General features: G+C 42.9%; 1 protein-coding gene across 1 annotated transcript in view; it reads right to left on the bottom strand.

Annotated features, from left to right (window-relative positions):
* Positions 1 to 21784, bottom strand: part of MTRF1L (mitochondrial translation release factor 1 like) — a 248651-nt gene that overhangs the window by 67028 nt on the left and 159839 nt on the right. The window contains exon 5 of the mRNA XM_086927223.1: positions 5006 to 5123. Coding sequence (XP_086783349.1) covers positions 5006 to 5123 — 118 coding nt within the window. The remainder of the gene's footprint in view (positions 1 to 5005; positions 5124 to 21784) is intronic.

Genomic DNA, 21784 nt, shown 5'->3' with positions numbered 1-21784 from the left:
ATAATGCAAGTGTTGTGGCCCAAATGCATTGCTTTAAATGATTCTAACAGGGTAACGAATTTGAGCTGCCACTGATGATGCTTAAGCATTGGCGTAAGATGCATGGAACTGTTCTGGTGAAGTTGGGGAGGACATAGGGCAAGTATGTATACATCTGAGTTGAATTTTGCAGCATTAGAAGCAGTAATTTTATTCCTAAAATAATTAATTAAGTTACGTCTAAGGTGACTCTCTTAGTCCTTGTCCGTGGGTTCCCTAGCATGAGCGGGCTGAGGGTTACAGACCGCCTAACAGAGGCAAAAAAAATGCAGTCACTGCTGTTTAATTAAAGCTATTCATTCTTGGTACCATACTCTATGTTTGCATCATACTCCGACATGCAACCTTCCCTTGGATGGAAGCACATGTTCCTCAATAGCCTCATTTAGAAGGAGGCAGCAAAAAGTATTTTGTTTGGAGAACGGCTGAAGGAAGCTGCTAATCATGGAAGAATGCTGGGACTAGGATTAACGGAATTATAAGAAATGTAATAATGTCCTACTTCTAAATTCGGCCTCTCTGACATTCTGAAGCAGTATAAAGACTCAACTGCACACAGAAAGTAAATGGTAGAGGTGAAATAAGCAGATTAAGTTTTGCAACAGGGTTGCAACGACTCTGCTGAGTAATGCCAAAAGAGTTGTTGCGGAATAGACTACATTGCATCTCTACATACATCTGAGAGGTACATGTCTGAAGCAAGTCAATGAAGCTCCTGTGGTGAGCTGGACTGTGCTTGAACATCAGATGTAAGTGTCCGACCCTTGCGAGGTACATCAACAGGAGATGCAGCATGAGATCCATCTAGAAATGTGATCTTAGTCATCACTAGGTAAAAGTTAGTTCTTTCCGGAGGTCACAACCCCAATTCAAGCTGGGTAAAAGTGTCCCAAAGGTGCATAATTTTCTCAGTCAAAATCTGTTTGTTTAGGCAGATTTCTGTAATCTTTTTGGGAACCAAGGATGTGTGCGTCCTCAGCACTACACTGCCCTAATGAAACACGGAGTGCGATTCAAAATTCTATTGGGCTTGAACTCAATAATGCACCTGGCTATAGTAATGAGGACTAGAAAGACAGCCTTCCTAAATAAGGATCCACATCCTACACAAAGATTTGCCCTGAAAGGTTTGCGCATTCCTCTGACCCATACCACATTCTCATCCCAGCCCACACTGCGACATATGAGGGGAGAAGCCATTACAGCTGCCCAGACTGGTTTCTGAAGATCTCTTAGGCAGCTCAAAAGGATTCCCCTGGCATGTTCCTGTAGGCACAATTGACTGCAAGATAATTCTCCAGGAATTCACTTGAATGCCTGATTATGGTACGTCTAAAGGTGACATAGTTGATTGAGCAAGTTTATTAAGTATATCCTTTGACAGGATCCAACCTCAGAACCTCAGGCACCTACTTTTGTACGGTGCTTTGGTAGGGATCTTCCAATCTCTCCTTTCCTCTGTAAAATGTTATCTAACAGGCAAAGTTTCCAAATCTCACAAAATAAAAAAAAATAAAAAAGCAAGAACTGCTTTTTTTCAAGCATGTTACGTTATGTTGATCTTTAGAAGACAACTCAGAGAAAGATGTAGGGACTATCCACCGCGTCATCTTAGCAACAACGGCTGAATGGAATTACACTTAAATTTACAAGGAAGTAGATCTTTCCTAGACATACTTTTTGTGATAGGGAACAAATCAGTTCAGCAAAGTCTAAAATATTTGAATTGTTATAAAGGGCCCATGGGCTTTGAAGGGATGTTTTGAACATCTGCACCATTAATTCGCAAAGTATCTTGCGTTCCACCAATCGAGTGATCTAATTAGCTGGCCACTGTAGGTCTATTTTGTTGCACATGCTATTACCTGATCCAATGGATTGGAAGCTATATTTGTGGAGCCCTATCTCAGAAAATGAAAAATGGTGCAATGAGGCACGAGAAGCTTGCACAAAGCCAAGCAACATGGGTTTGCAGTGCTAAGCTTGCCTTACAACTACAGAAAAATGTATTACGCTCCGGTATACACCAATTCAAGCTAAAGACCTGCACTTATCCACCCACCGCTCTTTGACATGCTGGACCATCAACATCAGGAGCCACAGTAACAATAATTGTGGAAGGATATTGAAGTGGGCTGGAGAGCACCACCACTTCCCAGGAAGGATGTAGAGTGATCAATCAAGGGCAGAATGTAGACTCAAATGTTAAACAAAATAATTTAACAAATGTAAAAAATCCGTCACAGACTAAAACAGAGATCCGCAGATTCATTGGAGTAGCGCCCTATTTTCAAGGATTGTCAATTTTGGGCTGTGCAGATAAAAATAGTAAACAAGCAGTTGTGCAAGACTATTTGTAGTTGATGACTGAAGTCTGCAGCTAATAGTCAGAGAGCTCTATACGTGAAAACCATGTGCAGCTTGTTAATGGAGCCTCGATAAAGAGCATGCATAAAAGTCATGCTCTCATCTAGAGGTGCCCAAACAGAGGCCACACACAGCATTTGCCTTAAAACGACATGCAAGGTATGTTTTTTAAAATTCAGAATTAAAATAACCTTCACATAAATTCCCTTAGACATTTTCACTTGAAAAAACTTTATAATTGCAACGCAAAGATCTAAAATCAGTTTAAATGTGTCCGTTATGGTAGTAAGTCATTTATAACTTCCCCAGTGTACTGCCCATGACCTCACGAATTACAGTATTGCATCAATAAAGCTTCTTTCGCAGCTCAGACAGACAACCAAGGTCTGATGAAAAAACAAAACTATGGGCAATGGCAAAATAAGAGTATAACAAGGTGGGACATGGGGGTTTTGAGAATCTCTGTACCTGCATGCAAAGCTCAAATTAGGATTTTGGGTGAGGGCACTTTCAGGATCTCACCAAGGGCCAGCCTTTGGACCTGGGAACACTGGGGATGGTTGAAGGCCTTAACCAATGGTTGTTAGAAGTAAGGACGCTAGGTGCAAGTGCACGTACAACTTTTGGCTAAGCTCACCTGGGTTGGGCACAGAACCTGGCCTTCGCATGCTCTGTCCTGGGTATAGAACCTGGCCTTCAGACAGCATCTATACCCAAACAGCCATGCTAGTCATGGATTTTAGGCCATGAAAAACATGGTCTTGGTGCACCACATGCTCCATAGCCTAACCTACTGGGCAAAACAATTGGTTACTCCCAGCAGATTCTGGGAGCATACGCATAACTTGGAGGAGGTACTACACTCATTGCCTCCATCCCCTAAGTGTTCTGACATGTCTATTGGTCACACCAAGCAAGCTCAGGGTGTAGAACTAGCATTCCAAAAGGCCCTACAATGACCCATACTTCCCATACATGTGACTGATACTAGCTTACAGCCATGATCAGGAGATTCTGGGAGCACAACCTGCCATTGGGCCAAGCTCAATGCCCCAGGACCATATTCAGGTAGAAACAAATTTTTGTCTTTCAGTAACATTTCCACAATTTCAGGGAAACGTTATGTAGATAAGTAAGCATTTGCAAATAAATTGATTATGTAAATGGTTATATGATGTGGTACACCTAGATGTTATAGATGGCATCGTTGATGCCTTCCATGACCTCATAGGACAAATCATAAGCAATGCTTTGTAAGGAGCTATGGATGCATAGCTGCTGACAACTGGTAAATGTAATTGCTTTTCAATCATGTGAATAATATCCCTTTGTAGCAGGGATTCTGCTCCTACACAGAACTGTACATAGAGACTTGGAACCTCAGTGAATTAGGGTGTGCCAAAACTCACCTTAGTAATCAAAATCCCCTACCAGACTAGCAATCAGTGTCTCATTGGTTCTTCCATACCCCCAATGATTAGACAACCCAGAACATGGAACTTAGAATACCTCAGGCAATGGGGAACACATGAACACTCTTTCGTTATACACTCATGTTAGTCCAATACGGGGAGTAAATGAAGACACATGCAAGTTTGAAATATTTATTTCTAATGCTGTGTTCTTAGGCACAGTATCTTAGCTAATACAAGCAGACATATTATAAGCAACAAGCTTATCAGCATAGTTATTATTACATAAAATACAACAGGAGAAAGAATGTTAAAATGCTAAATGGAAATAGGCTAAATTACACCTAGATTTCACAGTCCTTTACTATTAGGTTATTTTATATCTACAGGAGGTCTCTTGGGTTTACAAGGGCGGCCCCATACCTCTGGTCCTAGTAGAAATGGATCACATCATTTTCTACACCAGATCTCTGCATGCAAATGTTCTCTAAAAAAGTGTGTGAGCATGCCTGCGCAGTGCATTATCAAACGCGCCAAAATCAGAGGTGGCCACAGCTGCATATATGTTATGTCTAGAACGTGCGCTGATCAGACCGAACAACAACGACGGTGTTGAAATAAACTTGAAGGCTTCGGCACTCACTATTCAGACAAAGCTTACCAAGCAAAGCTGCTATTATAGGAAAACATATTATTCTCGTGTGAATCAAAACAGTCTGCTAGACTCTAAACATTTATAATAATGTGTGCCGTGTGCAAAGGCAGCAGAAAAGAAAAATGGCGTTTAAACTTCTAATAAGCTCATGCTAACTTAACACAGTGTAAATGCAAGGGTCAACCCCCATGACACTTCAACTTAAGTTGTTTGGGAAAATGTGTATTGTTTTTGTAATTCACTATTTTGTCTTCTGAGTAAAAATCAATAATGTGCCTTTAACAAATATTTTTTTTTTAAATGTCTGTTGCAGATTCAAACAATTTTCAAGTAATCACTAAAATTAAACAGTGCATTTCCTACTGACAAACAGATCTAGTCTTAACTAAAGAAGCACTATTTATTGTTGACTTAGGCAGGGTGAGGTGGGGCTAAGGGAGGATGACAGATAAAGAGACAGGGTGAGCGAGAATACATGCATACATACAAAAGCCACCCTGAACCATGTCCTTTCCCTTCTTGCTGTGATTACCTGTTGGGATGTGGACAATCCGCACCGCACTATCAGTGGTGTTTACATGTTGGCCACCAGCTCCACTTGCTCTCTTAGTCTCAATTCGTAGGTCCTTAGGAATAATTTTCAGATTGATCTGCAGAAAAGGGTAATAATAGTTAAGAATAAATATCCCTAGAGACAAATACACTTGATTTATTAAATGTTTGTATAACATTTGGTGATGGGAGCCTTATTTCCCACTAAAACAGAAGCTGTGAACAAGCAGGAGCCCTTCGTGTAATCTCCTCAGGCTTGGTTTACGCTCAGCATTCAGCCAGATGCTTGGAGGTTGACAGAGTTGAGAGTGTAGCCTTTACTTGTTGTGCAGTGCCTGCAACTCTGCTATGACCTTCTTCAGACTAGAGGCCAAAAAGTGTGCCTTCTTACTAACCCTGCACCTCCTGCTTCTGCAGATCCTGAACCTTCTGTCCTAGCAGCAGTTGCTGTTCTGAGACTGAAACAAAAAGGCTACAGGACTGCTACTCCATCATTCCATCAACATTAGGAAGAGGTTGAAGGGAGAGCAGATCAACGTGTAGGGCTTCGTCAAACATAGCCAGTGAGGGTCAACCAGTTTCATAAGGGGCTTTCTCAAACATTTCCAGATTCTCAGTTAGGAATTATTTTTTAAAAAATGTTCGTGCATGTCTTAAGTTGGGTCTATCACTGTAACACGTCCAATCTTTAGATGAAATCAGAAGGAACTGTTAAGAGGTGCTAGAAATCAATGAGGCTTACAAAATAAAGGCAAACTGTAGAGAAATGTATTTTAACTAAGCCTGAAACTAAAAGAAAGATCTTACTTGGGAAACCAAATTAAAGACGAAAGACACAACAAAAGGATTCATTACATCTTAAAGTCTTCCAAACACCTAACCTCGATCCCAAGCTTATTAAATACCTTTCCAAGCTGGGTAGGGATCCTAGGAAGGGTATGGAGAGGTCCCTTAAAATTTGTCAGGACCGACTCCTTGATATTTTAGGTCCTCTGGCTAAAACCATTGATGCTGCTGAAGACTGTCATATCAACTGTTCCACCTTAAACACTGATGTTATCCGTGGTTGTAGTCAAAGGGGATTGGTTCTTTTAGGGAATGCCAATGCCATTCTTTACTCTGAAAGGAGAAGGGTTGTTCTTACCAAGATAAGCCCAAAATTGAGGGACCTAGCAGACAAAGAACCTTCACTCAACCCTAAGGGCCTACTTTTTGGTGAAGACCTAATCAAAACATTAGGTAAATATGTATCCACCTTTACAGCTTTGGATAAGGCCTATCAAAATATGAAAAAGGTTTTCAACACCAATAACCTTTTTGGCAGGGTCGGAAGAAGGGGCCAATCTTTCGGCCGATTCAATTCCAGACCCCACTCGAGATCCAGAGGTTTTGGCGGAAGAGGCTACCAATCCTCCAGTCAACCCCAGTTCTACCCTCCAAGAGGAAGAGGCTTCCGGTCTAGAGGTCCAAGAGTGAGAGGAGGATCTAAGGATGCCAATCAAAGTAAGTACTATCATTCCTTCTTCCCCCTCCCTTTCTTCCCCAAAAGTGGGAGGCAAACTAAGTTTCTTTGTCCAAAACTGGAAATTAATTACTCAGGCTCCTTGAGTGCTAAACACTGTAACTGGTTTTATAATAGATTTTATAGACACTCCAATTCAAAATTCTTTTCCAAGAGAAATGTCCCTCTCTTCGGAGCAAGAGAAGATAATAGAAGAGGAGATCTCATCAATGCTTCAGAAAGGTGCAATTGTAGTAGTCCCTCTGGAATTTCTGAGATTTATAAGCACTCTTTTCCTTTTCCTTGTAGAAAAAAGCACAACGGTTGGAGACATGTCATAAATCTGAGGGAACTCAACAAATACCTTGTTTACAGACATTTCAAGACGGAAGGCATCCATCTTCTGAGAGATCTCTTGTTAGAAGGGGACTGGCTAGTCAAATTTGATCTCAAAGACGCTTACTTTACCATCCCTATGGCCAAGGAACATCAACCCTTCCTTCAATTTATTTGGAAAAACCATCTCTTCCAATTCAAAGCTCTTCCCTTCGGCCTCTCATCAGCCCCTTGGTGCTTCACCAAGGTAATAAGAGCAGTCGCCTCGTCTCTAAGAGAAAAAGGTATTCGCATGATCATATATCTAGACGATATCCTTATTATGTCTCAGGATCATTCCCAAATCCTTCAAGACCTCAATACTGTTGTGGATCTCTTGGAGAAATTAGGATTCATTATAAACAAGGAGAAATCGATCCTATCTCCCTCCAGAACTATGAAATTAATAGGTTTCACTGTAGACAGCCCAAATTGCCTTCTTCTCCTTCCACCGAAGATGATCTCCAAAATCAAGAAGGAGATAAGACATGTCCTGAAACATCAGAATCTTACCTTAAGGGAACTAGCCAGACTCCTGGGTCTTCAATCTTCCTCTATACAAGCTATCTTTCCAGGCCCGCTAAATTATCGAGCCCTTCAGAGGATAAAAGGAAAGGCTTTGTGAGCAGGCCTCCGGTATGGAGGCCATGTTTCCTTGAACCAAGATGCCATATTGGAACTGACCTGGTAGTTGGAGAATCTGGATGCTTGGAACGGCAGAGCGATTTTTGGTTCAGCACCAGATTTTATATTAGAATCAGATGCGAGCCTTCATGGCTGGGGTGCCTGTCTCCTAGATCAAAACACTGGAGGAGTTTGGTCTCAAGAGGAATCTTCACACCATATAAACTATTTAGAACTAACTGCAAGCCTTTATGCTCTAATGAGCTTCAAACACTCCCTTCAAGGCAGATCAGTTATTCTGAAAATGGACAACATGTCCGCTGTCGCCTACATAAACTGCCTGGGAGGTACCAAGTCGGAAGACTTGTCGAACTTAGCAAAGACACTTAGGCTGTTCTGCCTAGAACACAAGATCTCTCTAAGAGCAGAATACCTTCCAGGGGAATCAAACCTTTGTGCGGATTGGAACTCGAGGTTCCTCTTGGATAACTCTGATTGAAAACTCAACACCTCTGTGTTCAACTACCTCAACAACCTCTGGGGTCTCTTCCAAATAGATCTATTTGTGAGCAGACTGACATTCCAGTTGGAGAATTTTTACAGCTGGATGCCCAACCCGGGTGCTCTAGCAGTGAAAGCTTTTCTCCAATCATGGGTAGGGATCAACGCTTATGCTTTCCCTCCATTTGCCATGATCCAGAGAATCCTTCAGAAAGTGAGACATCAACGCTCCTCGTGACTCCCTTTTGGACTTCCCAAGCCTGGTTTCCGACTACCCTGGAACTGTCTTACGATCTTCCTTTTCTAATTCCTTCCCTCTACGATCTTCTTACAGACATAGACAGTCAAATTCACCCTCTGGTTCAAACAGGGAATTTGAACCTTCGTGCCTGGAGAGTGTCAGGAGATCCAATGATCTCGCAAGACTTTCGTCAACAGCTTCAACTCTCCTCGGAGAATCATGGGCCCCCGGTACACATTACCGGTATAACAACATTTGGAAAGTTTGGTTACATTGGTGCATGGGAAGGGACCTGGATCCCGTGGAAGCACCTATCGTTGATATAGTCAATTTTCTTGGAGAACAATTCGATAGAGGTCTAAGTTATAGATCTATTAATTGTTATAGACCGGCTATTTCCGCTGGTCATGCTCTGGTCAATAGTAAAACGGTAGGTAAAAATCATATTATTTGTAGAATCCTTAAAAGTATCAGACTTAGAAGACCTCCAAAACCTAGATATCAATCTATGTGGAACGTTAAATTAATTCTTAACCTTTTCTGTAGTTGGCCAGATAACTCTTTTGAATAGAAGGAACCTTTCGATCAAACTAGCTACTCTTCTTTGCTTAATTTCTTGTTGTAGGGTCTCTGATGTTAAAGCTCTAGATATTTCTTATAGATCTTATGATATGTTTGGAGTCAAAATTGAACTGCACAGAAGAGCCAAGACTATGTCTGACTATTTTTTATCCACGCTTTGATTTATGTAAAAAACTCTGTGTTGTGGATTGTATGAAACAATATAATTGAGAATTAATGCACTTCGCCCATGTGGTGTAGATCAGTTACTTATATCCTTTCTTAAACCTCACAAGGGTATTACCTCTGCCTCTATTGCTAGATGGGTTAAAATTGTTATGAACCTTTCATGTATCGATCTGAGTGTCTTCAAACCTCACTCTATCAGAGGTGCAATGGCCAGTAAGTCTTTTTGGTCAGGAGGTAAGTTAGATGATATTCCTAAAGCTGCTGATTGGTCTAATTCTAGAACTTTTGCTCATCATTTTTTCAAACCAATCACTCATATGTCTGATGTCTTACATAGCTATCAACATGCATAATGGTAGCCTCCGGTCTTGTAATGAAATTGCGATTCTCCTATTAACATGACTAGAGAATCTGGATTTCATTAAATACACGGAGGCTAACATTATCCCTCCCACCCTTTCCCATAGGTGGTTGATTTTATCAGTTAATATACTTTTACATTGTGATACGCTTGAATGCTTATGCTTATTTTGCACTTACAATGTTTATACTATTTTACAGTATTGTTGTTGTACTCTTTTACATTTTATTCTTCTTTCAGATCATTTATTTCTCTTTCACTTTTCAGATAATCTCGCTTAACTACTTGTTTTTAACCCATGGACCAGTTTATTCATCTGTCATCTTTCTCGTGATACACTAAGAACTTTTTGGAGTTCTACTTGAAGTTTATGGAATCCCTTCTTGCAAGTTTATTGGACATTTCTTTTCTTTACTCCACATTTAAAAGAGGCTGGTTGCCTAGTGCTCATGCCTTTTTTTTGTGTGATAATGTTTGTGATGTATGCAGCTTTCTCTAGTCATGTTAATAGGAGAATCGCAATTCATTACATCTTCTCCAATGTACACAGAGACCTCAAACCTGTCAACAATCAAAATTGCTATGTAAATTCCAATGCCATTTTAAAAACACACCTGGATGAGTATGCATCGGTAATATTTAGCAAACTGTGAAAACCGAAAAGAACTCTGTCCATCACAATATAATAAAAACATACACAAGATCAGAATAGAACAAATATTTCAATACACCAGAACCACTGCAATTCTTAACATGCTTCCACTACAATATGTGAGACTGGGACATGAACAAAACATACAATGCAGAACAAGAATGCAAAATTAAACTATTTTTCACTGAGAATGAAATCCAATGTGCAAGCTTCCAGCCACAAAGTAAATGAGCAAGAATAACTTCTGACTCAGACTGAAACAGAATTGCACACCATCTCTTCAAAACCATAGGTTTCACAACATGTTTTTACCTTTTGTCCAATTGGAAAATTGATAATTTGAGAATTGTAATTGATTAGCTAAACTGTATATATTTCTAATATTTGAAATTAAACCAGGCTAATTTCTCTTTAAAAGAACAATAAAAAAAAATGATAGAAATTGGTCAGTCTCTACAAACTAAGTGTATTAAGAGCCTAATTACAAGTTCGGTGCAATCAGGAACAATACACTGCTCCCTCAAGTAATCTGCCCAACACCCCCAATCTTGTTTAACCCCTTCCATGCTGGGCCGATTTTCCTCGTGTGCTAGGCTTTTAAAGAATCAATGGCTTAAAGACGGCGCCCAGCCGTCATCAGCACACGAGCACTGTAATGCATGACGGATGGGGGCCGTCATCAGCATGGAAGGGGTTAAAAGTATGTGTCAGTAATTTGGCTCAACACAACACGGTCACATATTTTCTAGCACTTTTACATTAAATTACATTGAGCAACAGAGGTTTCCAGGGTGGAGGAATGTGTGGAAGATGGGTATTGAGGAATAGATTATGCTTATTGCGTTATGACAGACAGCAGCCAGGAATGTAGTCATACAAATGTTTTTTTCATGGTGTAGGCTTGTAGTTTGGTAAATGATGTTCACTTGACGTGCTTTTGTTGTGAGTTCATGCTTGTGTCTAACATTTTTTTTCTTCTCACTGCTGATGTGCGCTGTGTGTAGGGCAGCGGTTCTAAAACTTTTGACTTCTTTGGAACCCCACTGACAATTACTGAGTCATTATTAGAAGCTGTGGACCCTGGCTAAACAATTTCCATGATTAGAACCTCAAAACAATACACAAAAAGTCAAAAACAAGAATGCACCAGACAAGTGCTCAAATATTGAAATATGCCTAATTCACAATCAAATATAGAAACAGTTTTCAAATTAGCAATTTTGCTTCACTGTATTCATTAATTGATTCATTTTAATTGATTCATTTTAATATTACTTAATTTTGTGAAACAGTCTCAGACCACCAAGGGTCCTTGGGCCACAGGTTAAGTACCGCTGGTGTAGGGCACAAACATCTTCAACAGAAGCCTTTCCAGATACATGGTAGTGGAGCTGAAAATGAGCCGCAGCAATGTTGGACAAATGGGGCTTCCACATCTAAAAGCTCAGTGGCGGATGGATGAGAATTTCACACATTTCCTCAGGGAGGAGGCAGAGCTATGATTTTGATGTAAAGTTTTGGTTCAATCTACATTTACTCTGAGGCCTTCACCAAAGAGATTAGGGAGAAGGCTATGAAATATCTGTGAAATAAGGAATGTGATAAAAAGGTAGGAAGAAACAGGTCACTTGCAAAGAGTCAATACTTCGTCAAACTGAAGTCAAAAAGTTAGTGCTTAAGCTAGCATCCACATATTGGGCAAGGAATACTTGGATGACAGCACAATTCCAGCTGTATGTGCGGTGGACAAAACTGAAAAATTCCTATACTGTCGTGTCACATGTGATGTGGTGATTCACAGGTGGATTTGGTGGCAAGAGCATCAGTTATAGCAAGTAGGCGTAAGTAGACAGGGAAGGGCTGAAAGAGGTTATTAGGGACACCAAAATGCATTGCTCAGTGGAACTGGGCTCAAGGAACTAGGCTTCACACTTAATCCTGAGGAACGGCTAGCCACCATCTCTGGAGGGTGCCCAGTGAACCATTGCAGGTGAGGCTCTCGCCAACGACTTGAAAGCTGCAACGATTGCTATGATAGCCAGGGCAGGCGGCAAATTTACCATTATATTAGCCATTTTCTCATTCTAACATTATGGTTAAGGTTCTTCTTGCTAATGAACTGTTGAGGGGTTTCCAATCCTTAATGTTTCCTGGCCAAACTGGTGAGGGTTTGCACAATTTTGTGTTCATTCATGATGCCATAGCCCATGCCCATTTTCTTTCAGGCCCATCCACGTTCATCCTTGTTGACTTAAAGAAAGCGTTTAATACACTTGACTGGAACTATCTCCATCACATTCTTTGGAAGAGGAGTGTCTGCCACTGCTCCCACAGCTAATTACTTGGGCCAGGTAGCAAGTGTGAAGGTGAACTGGTACCTCTGTGCCACATTTCGTATTGAACAGAGGATCAGGACATCATGAGCCACGCCGCTCTACTGAATCTGGTGTCCCAACCAAGGGAGTTTTACACTCTGTCAAACCTCTGTTACAAATTAGCCGTCAGATCATTTTCAAAATCACAGAAAGTGTAGGAGAGAAGGGTCTGCAATCCTATGATCACCCGGACTTTTTGCTTTTGTTTCACTGGTTTACGACTTTCTCGGGCTGTGGGCCTGCTAATCAGACCCACAGCCTAGCTGTTCTCTCTCTAAATTGATGCGTGTACCTTAGGTGCATTACCCAATTGGAACTGGGCCACCCTGTCAGACCCTGTAACTCAGGGCATCGGTGTACCCAGGGCCTACCAGGGGCTGAAGCATGTATTATGCCACCCCTGGATGGCCATCTAAATCTGACACAACTGGCTGCACGACAGCTGGGGCAACGTAGCGTACCCGCTCGTTGCTTTAGGTATAGTAGCCCTATATCTAACCGTACAATGGACACCCGAGTTCCTATCAGTCACTCCTATGGCAGGCCTTGACAATCCTGAAGGCAGAGTGCTGGGAATCGTGTGAATTGGGTTCTGGCCCGAGCCGAGCCCGGTTGCAGCTTGCGGAACCAAGACCCAATGGCTGTTCCATGATAACGCGTACCATATCGGTAACTCCGGTATCGCGTTATCAAGACATGTCGAGTAAGGTGTCATACGAATCGGGATACTGCCCCCTCACCAATTCTGGCGACGAGGTTAGCATTCCGCCCTTCTAGAGGGACACGACATGTACGTAACTGTGAACCCCGGTTAAAGTTAATTAAAGCCTCAGCTCCACAAAATGGATGCCGCCACCACAGACACGAGTCTGACCTCCTGCTGCTGGGAGTCCTTCCAGCGAGGAGAGCTTGGACAAAGGGTTTCCTGTCAAGGGCGGTGTTCGCACCGTCCCAGACAGGGTTTGTGTGTTCTGGGTAGGTAGGGCTTTGCGAGAAGGTGACTGCGGAGTGGCACCCCGGTGCTCACTACGCATCTGCCGGTCAGAACCAGTTCCAGGGGCGCCAGCCCCTGGCCTGGGGAAGTCCGGCAGGGGAGAGGGGTGTAACTACCCCCCTTCCTGGTCCCACCCTTAGGGCAGGACCTAGTCATGTACCCACCCCTTTCTTTAGGATAAAGGCCGGAGCGGGGACCCTTCCAAATTAGATCATCTTTGAATCAAGAACTACTTTCTACGAAAGGACATTCGAGACTCTTCTCAAGATTTCTCCCTTGTGACTAAGGAGTAGTCACCCTGCATCCGCAGGCACCATCTAAGAACTCTGCGGTTTGCTGCAAGTCCTTCCTCAGGAATCCGACGGCCCAGCTCGACGAGAACCGGCTTCCCTGGCACCTCTGACCTCTACCCACGTCATTAGCTCAGCTGTGATCTGCGGGTGCGACGAGACCTCGAGGGACCGGCCATCATCAAAACCTGCACGCTTTCTTAATCAGCACGACCATCGAAGTAATTCTCTGGTGAGTGCTCTGGGGTCCGAGAAGCCCCGACCCTGAGCAGCTCCAGCACCGAAGTGCAGTCTCCCAGCATCTCCACGATCTGCGTGGGGCCCTTCTGCTCGCTGCTCAGCACGTTGTCTGGACACTAGCCGCTGGCTTGTGCCCTTCTTTGACGACATCCGACAACCAACGCTGCTGGTCTGGTTGCTCCAGACTGGCCCTTGCTTCCATCTTTGAGAGAAGCATCCCGGACCCTCCTGGTCCACTCAAGACGCCATTTTAGGCCCACCACGTGGCCCTGAAATCTGCCAAGGCTTGTTGCCCCAATCCTGGGCCCAGCGACGCCGACAGCATCAACCTTCGTGGGACAGCTAGCCCTCCATCCTGGTAGCCGACAACGCCTCCTAGTCCGTGAGACTGCAGAGCCTAGCGTCGCCCACTCACCTAGTCGAGGTGACGGCCAACCGGTGCCTTCCTGGTACCCTCTGACTACTGGCTAGTAGTACGAACTTGGTCCCCTCTGCTTTCAGGTATCAACGATCTCTGATCCAGGCTTGGATCTCTACGAACTATTCAGCACTGGTCGCCGGCCAGCAACTCCTTTTCTTCCGGCTCCTGGCTCGTCAGCGAAGACCCCGACGCCTGTAAGACTTGTGCAGCCGCAGCCCTCGTGGCTAGGTAACTTCGGCATTTCGGTGCCTGCATAGCCTCCTTACTCTAGGGTCCCGAGTCCCTCGCTTCCGACTTGCCTTATCGGGTCCGCCCGAGACCACTAAACTTTCCGTGTCCTCGGACACTTGTTTTAATTGTGCACTTGAAGTATTTTCCTAAGAGTTTTGGTTTGTGCTTAGTACCCTGTCCTCATAAAGAGTCCAGGGCTGTTGTGATTCTTAATAAATATTCTGTTTATTTTCATAACACTTGTGTGGTGTCCTTTCACTTGGGGTTCAAGGGGTATGTGATGGTATAACAGCTGGCTTAACACGCCCTCTAGAGTTTAGCCCGAAGACTGCTCGTATCCACGCTACTAGGATAGCTGGTCTAAGGTTGACTTACAACCAATCACCATAAGGGTCGTTTGGAACGATACATAACGGTCGCTAGAATAGCGAACGCTGCATATCGGGCCAACTTCTCACAGAAAGCACAAACTTATGGGTGGGGAGGAATTTCTAAATTAGCCCCAGACACAGCAGGAAAGGCAAATTGCTGTGCCCATCTTGGACGAGAGCTTGAGATTGCTTTTATATAGTATAATCGATAAATTAACTGTACATTGTTTAGTTTATGGAACATATTGTAACATCCACAACAAAGTAATATTGAGTTTAAATGTAAACAAATCTTAGCAATAATAATACTTTTTATTGAGACAAAATAGTCGACAACTTAGTTGAATTTGGCCCTGTAAATTAGCATGTCCTGGAAATATTTGCATCTATGAACGAGTTTTCATTGCTTGAAGAATAATTAACCGAATAGCTTCAATGTTCAATATAACAGCCTATAACCGGTATCTAGATGGACTTGTTTTTTCAAAGAGGGAATATCTGTTGTTTACGCAAGCATTTGGTACTGATCTACAAGCCTTTTAATAGCAGGGTTATTCATTATCCTGTGGGCACTTTTGACAAATGTATTATATTTTTCTAATAAACCCTGGGGATCAAGATTGCCTGAATGAAGGAGGATAACATTAAAGGGTTAGGAATCTTCAGTTTTTAGGTCTCGCCTAGAGAAAGCAGCGCTTGCGCTGCTCTCGCGATTGGGCATACCTTTTGGAATCGATTCTGCGGGGGGGCGGGGCTTGCATGCATGTGTCTGCATGGACAAACATGGTTGCTCTCACCATCTGTCCATAGCTGACAGCATGCGCGTGTCCGTCTGACTGTGGACAGCCTGGCGCCATCTTGCAATGCTTTCGTTGTCATAGCAACGAAAAAACGATCGCTTTCACTGCCGCTTGTTGACAAGTAGTCGCTGAAGGCGAAGTGTTGCCTTGTGTGAACGTGTATGTATCGCGTTAAGCTTTAAACGATACCCCTACCAGCACAGTCGGTGAAATGTTCAAGTTCATGGTTTCTCATACCTCAGTGGTGGTCGGCAAAAGCTGGGGACCCAAATGTCATGGAACTGTGTTAGTAATTTTAAGCATGAAAGTGGCAATGTTTGAAACTGTCAATCGCGTAGTTGGTTGGCTTTCAAATATTATCTTGTCTGACGCACTGAGTGACCTTACGAAGGAGACCGTACATTGATAACAGTGAAACTATGCTTTCTTTGTTGGACTAAACATTTCCGCTACACAAACGGCATTTATCTGCCAGAGCATTAACATGTTCACATGTCCCAATATGCCATATATGTTGTCCAGATTATGAATACATGCCGCTCCTTTTAAAGCCCTGGCGCTCACATACAATGGAGTGTGAAATCTTTCACCCACATCCTGGAAGTGCACGCTTCCGCTATTTGGCCTGAGTGAGTTCCACTTTGCCCTTTGGAGACTTTCCTCCTAGGGCACGTCGGTGTTGAATTTGTATTCTTCTTGTGGTTGCTTCCTGCGCCTGCCTACCGTGTTGCATTCGCAGTTGTTTTTTATGTTATCTTGCAGTGCAGATGACATTTATTCAATGAAAAGCCTAGTGAATAGCCGAGTTTGAACTGCAGCTGGGATGTCAAGCCTCCTTATCACAGTTTCATATATTCAGACCTGCCGATCTCCAGCTGCCAGTAGGCATTTTGACATTTGATTTACAAAGCATATTTGAACATGTGCATATTTTTACCGTTAGATAACGGTCTTATTAAAGCATTGGTGGTTAGCTTTACCTATCTGCTAAACTCGTCACTCCCAGCTCCAAACTAAACTTGTCACTTCCTGTTCCGAATCTGAGCAATCTACAACTCCATTTGTTGTTGCCTTTCGTCACCACTGAGAAATGCCAGGAAGAGTCTGCAAAGTACTTTGAGCAACGTCTTGCACTTCCTTGAATTCAACATTCAAACTTCGAGTCTGCCATGAGGAGTTGCTCTGTTCTATAGCTGTATGAATGGGATCTGAATGATGACATGGTCAACTAAATCATACTCTTAAAAGTCCTGGAATATATATATAGCTGACCCGGAGGTAAGCGATTTATCATGTGCATTTTTAAAATTTCTTTCAAGCATTTGCAATGCAATAGGTCTCACATGTAAGCGACTTTAAGCTATTGGCATTGCAAATGACAATGCCTTTTATTTATCCATTTTAAAAACGAAAAACAATAATAAAAGGAATTGTCAATTACAATGACAATAGCTCAAACTTGCGTAAAATGTGGGACCTATTGCATTGCAAATGCTTGTTGAATTAGTAATGAATGAAGAAAACATTCCAGGGGCTAGTCTCACTAAATTTCGCAATCTGCGGGGTGGTACAAAAAAAAACCACCACAAGCTAGATAATCTTTTCCAAAACAGTTTTGTGTACACACATTTTAGGATGGTATCTGCATCAGGAATGTTTCAAAAGAAAATGAAGAATGTGCTGGAGGGGACAGAAGAGCAAGTTACTTACCTTCGGTAACACGACTTTGTTAGGGAAACAACTAGTGGAAAGTGTCAACTGGCACGGCTTGTAGCTCGCTGGCCCTCCTCGCTAATATAATGGCCACTAAGAAGACTGTTTTGAGAGTCAAGAGTCACAGAGGGCAGCTGTGTAGAGGATCAAAGTGAAGAACTCATCAGACAAGTGAGGACCAGACTGAGATCCCTTTGGTGCATCACAAAGGGGGTAGGAGGGAACAAATGCTGGAAATCTTTCAGAAAACAATTCACAACAGGTGACAAACTGGGAAGGTTGGTGCAGTAACTGCAGTAAAGCTGAAATGCCTGACAAGTAACCCTTAAAAGTGCACAGGAAAAGGCATTGATGATCTAAAGAAAAAATAAACAGCAACACCTCCGACAGTGGTGCAGAAAGGGGGTCAATATAAGGTGAGGAGCACCAGACCACAAATTAATCCCAACGGCAGGTGAATATCGTTTTGGTGGAGGAACATCTATCTGCCAGGATGACATCCCAGACCTCGGGAGGAAGAAAGAAAACCCTCAACTGCTGAAGTTCAATCTCCATGCATAAATATGGAGCGTGCACAGATTCGGGTGCAGGACACTGCCTGGCTACAGTGACAGGAGATTCTTCTGAAGGGGCAGCCTGATCAGAGGACCAATGCTCATGCTCAAGAATTCACGATACCATACTCTCTGTGCTCAATCCAAAGCCACTTGGGTCCATTTATTCATAACCTTCTTGAGAACTTGGGGCAGGTACTTGGAACTTGGTATCAGCAAAAGGCATACAGTAGTTCTGAGTTTCAGAATAAATCTCAGAGTGAGAGTCGCTTTAAAAACTCTAACTCACAGAAATGCTGAAATTGCACTTTTTTACTGGAGGTGAACAGATTGAGCCAAGATTTTTCCCATTCCTGGAAGAGACCTTGTGCCACCTCCGCGTGTGTGATCTGAAAGGCATCGAGGGATGAGTTTGTCCACAATGGTGTTCAAGGAGCTTGCCAGGAAAATTGCCTGCTGATCCAGCAAAATCCAGAGGCGCAAAGCATTTGTGATGCCATTAGGAACAATGCATAGACCATCGAATCCATTGTGTGTAACCGGTTCCATTTGTTGTGCTCTCACACATTTGCAGGGTGTGGAGGGGAGGGGATGTTTTCACTCTTCACTTGTTTTCCCTCCTCTCCATGCAGAGCAAGCTGGAACATGTTGTGTGGGATGCGTGCTTGGTACCTTTCAGGGCAGAAATTGTTGTTGCCAGAGAAATGTGCGGAATGTACAGCTCTGTTTTGAAATCAAAATGCAGGAGCGTAGTCAGCTTCTGTCTTGACCCAGACACAGACCAGTATGGTCTATTCGGTTTTCTTAACAGAGGAAAGGGGGTGAGGATTCTAGAAACTTCTCCTCAAGTTGCGTAAAAGGTATTAAAGGGGCAAAATCTTGGCGATGAAGCACAAGCTCGCCTGTTGGGGTGGACGCACTGCCACAGGAAAAATCTTCATAAGTTCCAATCGAGAAGTCTGGCTGACTGTCAAAGGCTTCTCGGTGGAACTGACCAGAATGCTGGATGAAACTCGCTCGGTAGGGTTTTCTCTTTATTCTTTATTCAAATTAATTACATACCTTCTGAATTTCTTTGAGCCATGTACATATTTTATACGTCTTCTTATTTTGCCTATCCGTTATTTGCATTTCCCTCTTTTTTGAGGTTGATATTTGAGATCTGTATTAACCAAGATATTTTGCCTTCGTTTTAAAAGTGTTGAATTATTAAATGCACGTGTTTCATTTTAAATGCCCTTGAATCAGTTTCCTCGACTCGTCTTGAGAGTGCTGATCTCTTTTTGTATGTGTGATATTTGAAGGTGCAGTGGTACATTTCTAGTAACTAACACAAAAGTGTCTATGGGTCTAGCGTGGATATTGTGCCACTAGTGATACAAAGCAGGTCAATAGACAAAAATGTAACCAGAGGAGGAAAAAGGAGGTGGAATCATGTGATCCTAACCTGGCCTGAACAATTAAGGATACCCGTCAGTCACCACACGGATCCGCCCTTCATCATTTGGGACTTCTTCTGGACCATAAATTAACGAGCTGCGAAGTGATGCATGAGGATAAGATGGAACATCCTCCATCATCAAGATAACCCGCTCAATGGTCTAAGTACTGGTGGTCAGTGATCTATGTGATAATGGGTGACTGATTTGCAGTGCAAGTGAAGGTGGAAAAGTGTAATAAAATTGGGTGAGGGAGCAACACGTTAGTTTATTCTTGTTTCTGCTCACTCCTCCAATGTTAAAAACAGAACAAAGCGAAGCAGTTTTCAACAAATAACTGCCTAGATGAAATATAGGTCAACATGTTTCAGCAAATATTATGGACAGAATAGTCCTTGCCTTCTTTAGGACCTAGAAAATGCTGGTGCTACTGCAAAGTGCAAACTCAGATAAGCAAACAGACCGTGCCAAAAAGGTGCAAAATCATAATATGAAAAGGAACATGATCACCTGTAATCCTAGGTGTCTGCTATCTTCCTGTGTGTGGGTCATACGTGCCACTAATATTAAACAAGGAAACAAAAGTGTAAACAGACAAGTATGCATCAAAGATGGTATCCAGGCACAGAAAAGTAAGCGTTGAAAGCTAGGCCAGACGCTAAATATCAGATTGGTTATATTCAAACCAACTCATTGGTGGACTGGCTGTTTATTACATTAAAGGAACACACTATCACTTTAATGTAAGTATACTCCAGCTTCCCAGTTGCACAGGAGAGATAGGTCTCACCCCACCTGGCAGCAGCTCAGGAAATAAGGGAAGCACCGCTCTAGATAAAAAGGAAAGCAGAAACACGAACCAACAGGTCAATGTTACCTATCCTAGTTAAAGCAGTATACACTTACGAAAAATCATGTGCAGGTGAGACAGGGGGGGTTTCTTTTGGTTAAACCGTGCCAATGTCAAGGAGAGATGTTACAACTGTAGCTGTTGTTGTGATCTATGAGCTATGTAAGCGTTCATATGTTGAGGGCACCGCGTTTATACGTCATCTCTGCCTCAATTGGGCTAAACTGGACAGAGATGTCGAAAAGGCGCTGTTCTGTGAAATGTCACATAAATGAAGATATTGACGCTACTTACTTAAAAGAGAAACTTGTTTGCCAGTGTCGTCTTGATCAAACACAGTCCTAAATGTCAAGGGGCAGTTGCTATCCAGTCCGGCAGCAAAAATGCAGCATGTTGCGGTGATCAGGAGGGAGAACTGAATAAATATACAAATACAAGTGGAGGACAGCTCACCTTTCCGTCGGTACTTCTTGCCGGCATCCAAAGCCGACTGGGGAAGTACCGATGCGGAAAATAGCCTGCATTTTATGTAGCTCAATCACTGGCTAGCCTTGAGTCATGTGGTCTATGTCACGTGATCACAATGTTGACACCGTCAGTGTGTCTAAACCACCACGAAGGATAGAAAGCACCATAACTCATGAAAAGATGCGATCCCATGGCACTGACATATTTAGAAAAAAAAATTTTATTAATGAGAAAAACGCGCGTAACAACACGCGAAGTGAGGGTGGGAAACCCGAAGGATCATGGAAACAGTCCTTCACAAAGTGCTGTGGGAGTTGTAGTAGTTAGACCTACTGATTATCGCTACTCCTGATGGTCTACAGTCAAAATTATACAGAAAGCCTATGGTAAAGAACTCCTTGCTCTGTTATGACAGCCACCACCCCAGATCCCTCAGGGATAATTTGCCTTATGGGCAATATTTGAGAGTACAAAGGAATTGCTCGACAGAGACAGGATTTAAGGAACATTCCAGTGCACTACACAATCAACTTTGTCTTCGGAAGTACCCTCCTAGACTGGTATGCCGTTCACTCAAACGTGCCAAGAATAACAACCGCGAGGCACTATTGGAACCTCCAGTACCCAAACAGAGCTTAGAGAGATTGACGTTTGTGAACACTTTCGGCACCCTGTCCAACAATATACAGAAGATAGTCAGAAAACACTGGCCAATATTAAATTCTGGCCATGAGTCAATTCTGCCCCCACTATTTTCATTCAAAAGAAGTCCCAACTTAAGAGACCAGATTGTACACACCAGACCCAGAAACAAGATACCCAGGGCTCTGGGTACTATTTGGGATCTCCCTCCGGTTGTGGGTCACCACCCTTGTGGCTCCTGCTCAGCTTGTCCCCAAACCAAGAAACCTTTGGAGATTGACATTGGGACAAACAGACCTTGGGTACAGAAAAAATTGACAAACTGCAACAGCGACAAGCTGATATATTTGATCGTTTGCCCCTGTG

Source organism: Lissotriton vulgaris, chromosome 6 (assembly GCF_964263255.1).
Source record: "Lissotriton vulgaris chromosome 6, aLisVul1.2, whole genome shotgun sequence".
In the NCBI taxonomy this organism is placed as follows: Eukaryota; Metazoa; Chordata; class Amphibia; order Caudata; family Salamandridae; genus Lissotriton; species Lissotriton vulgaris.
The sequence above is the reverse complement of the archived record's forward strand: the minus strand, read 5'-3'. Positions and strand labels throughout refer to the sequence as shown.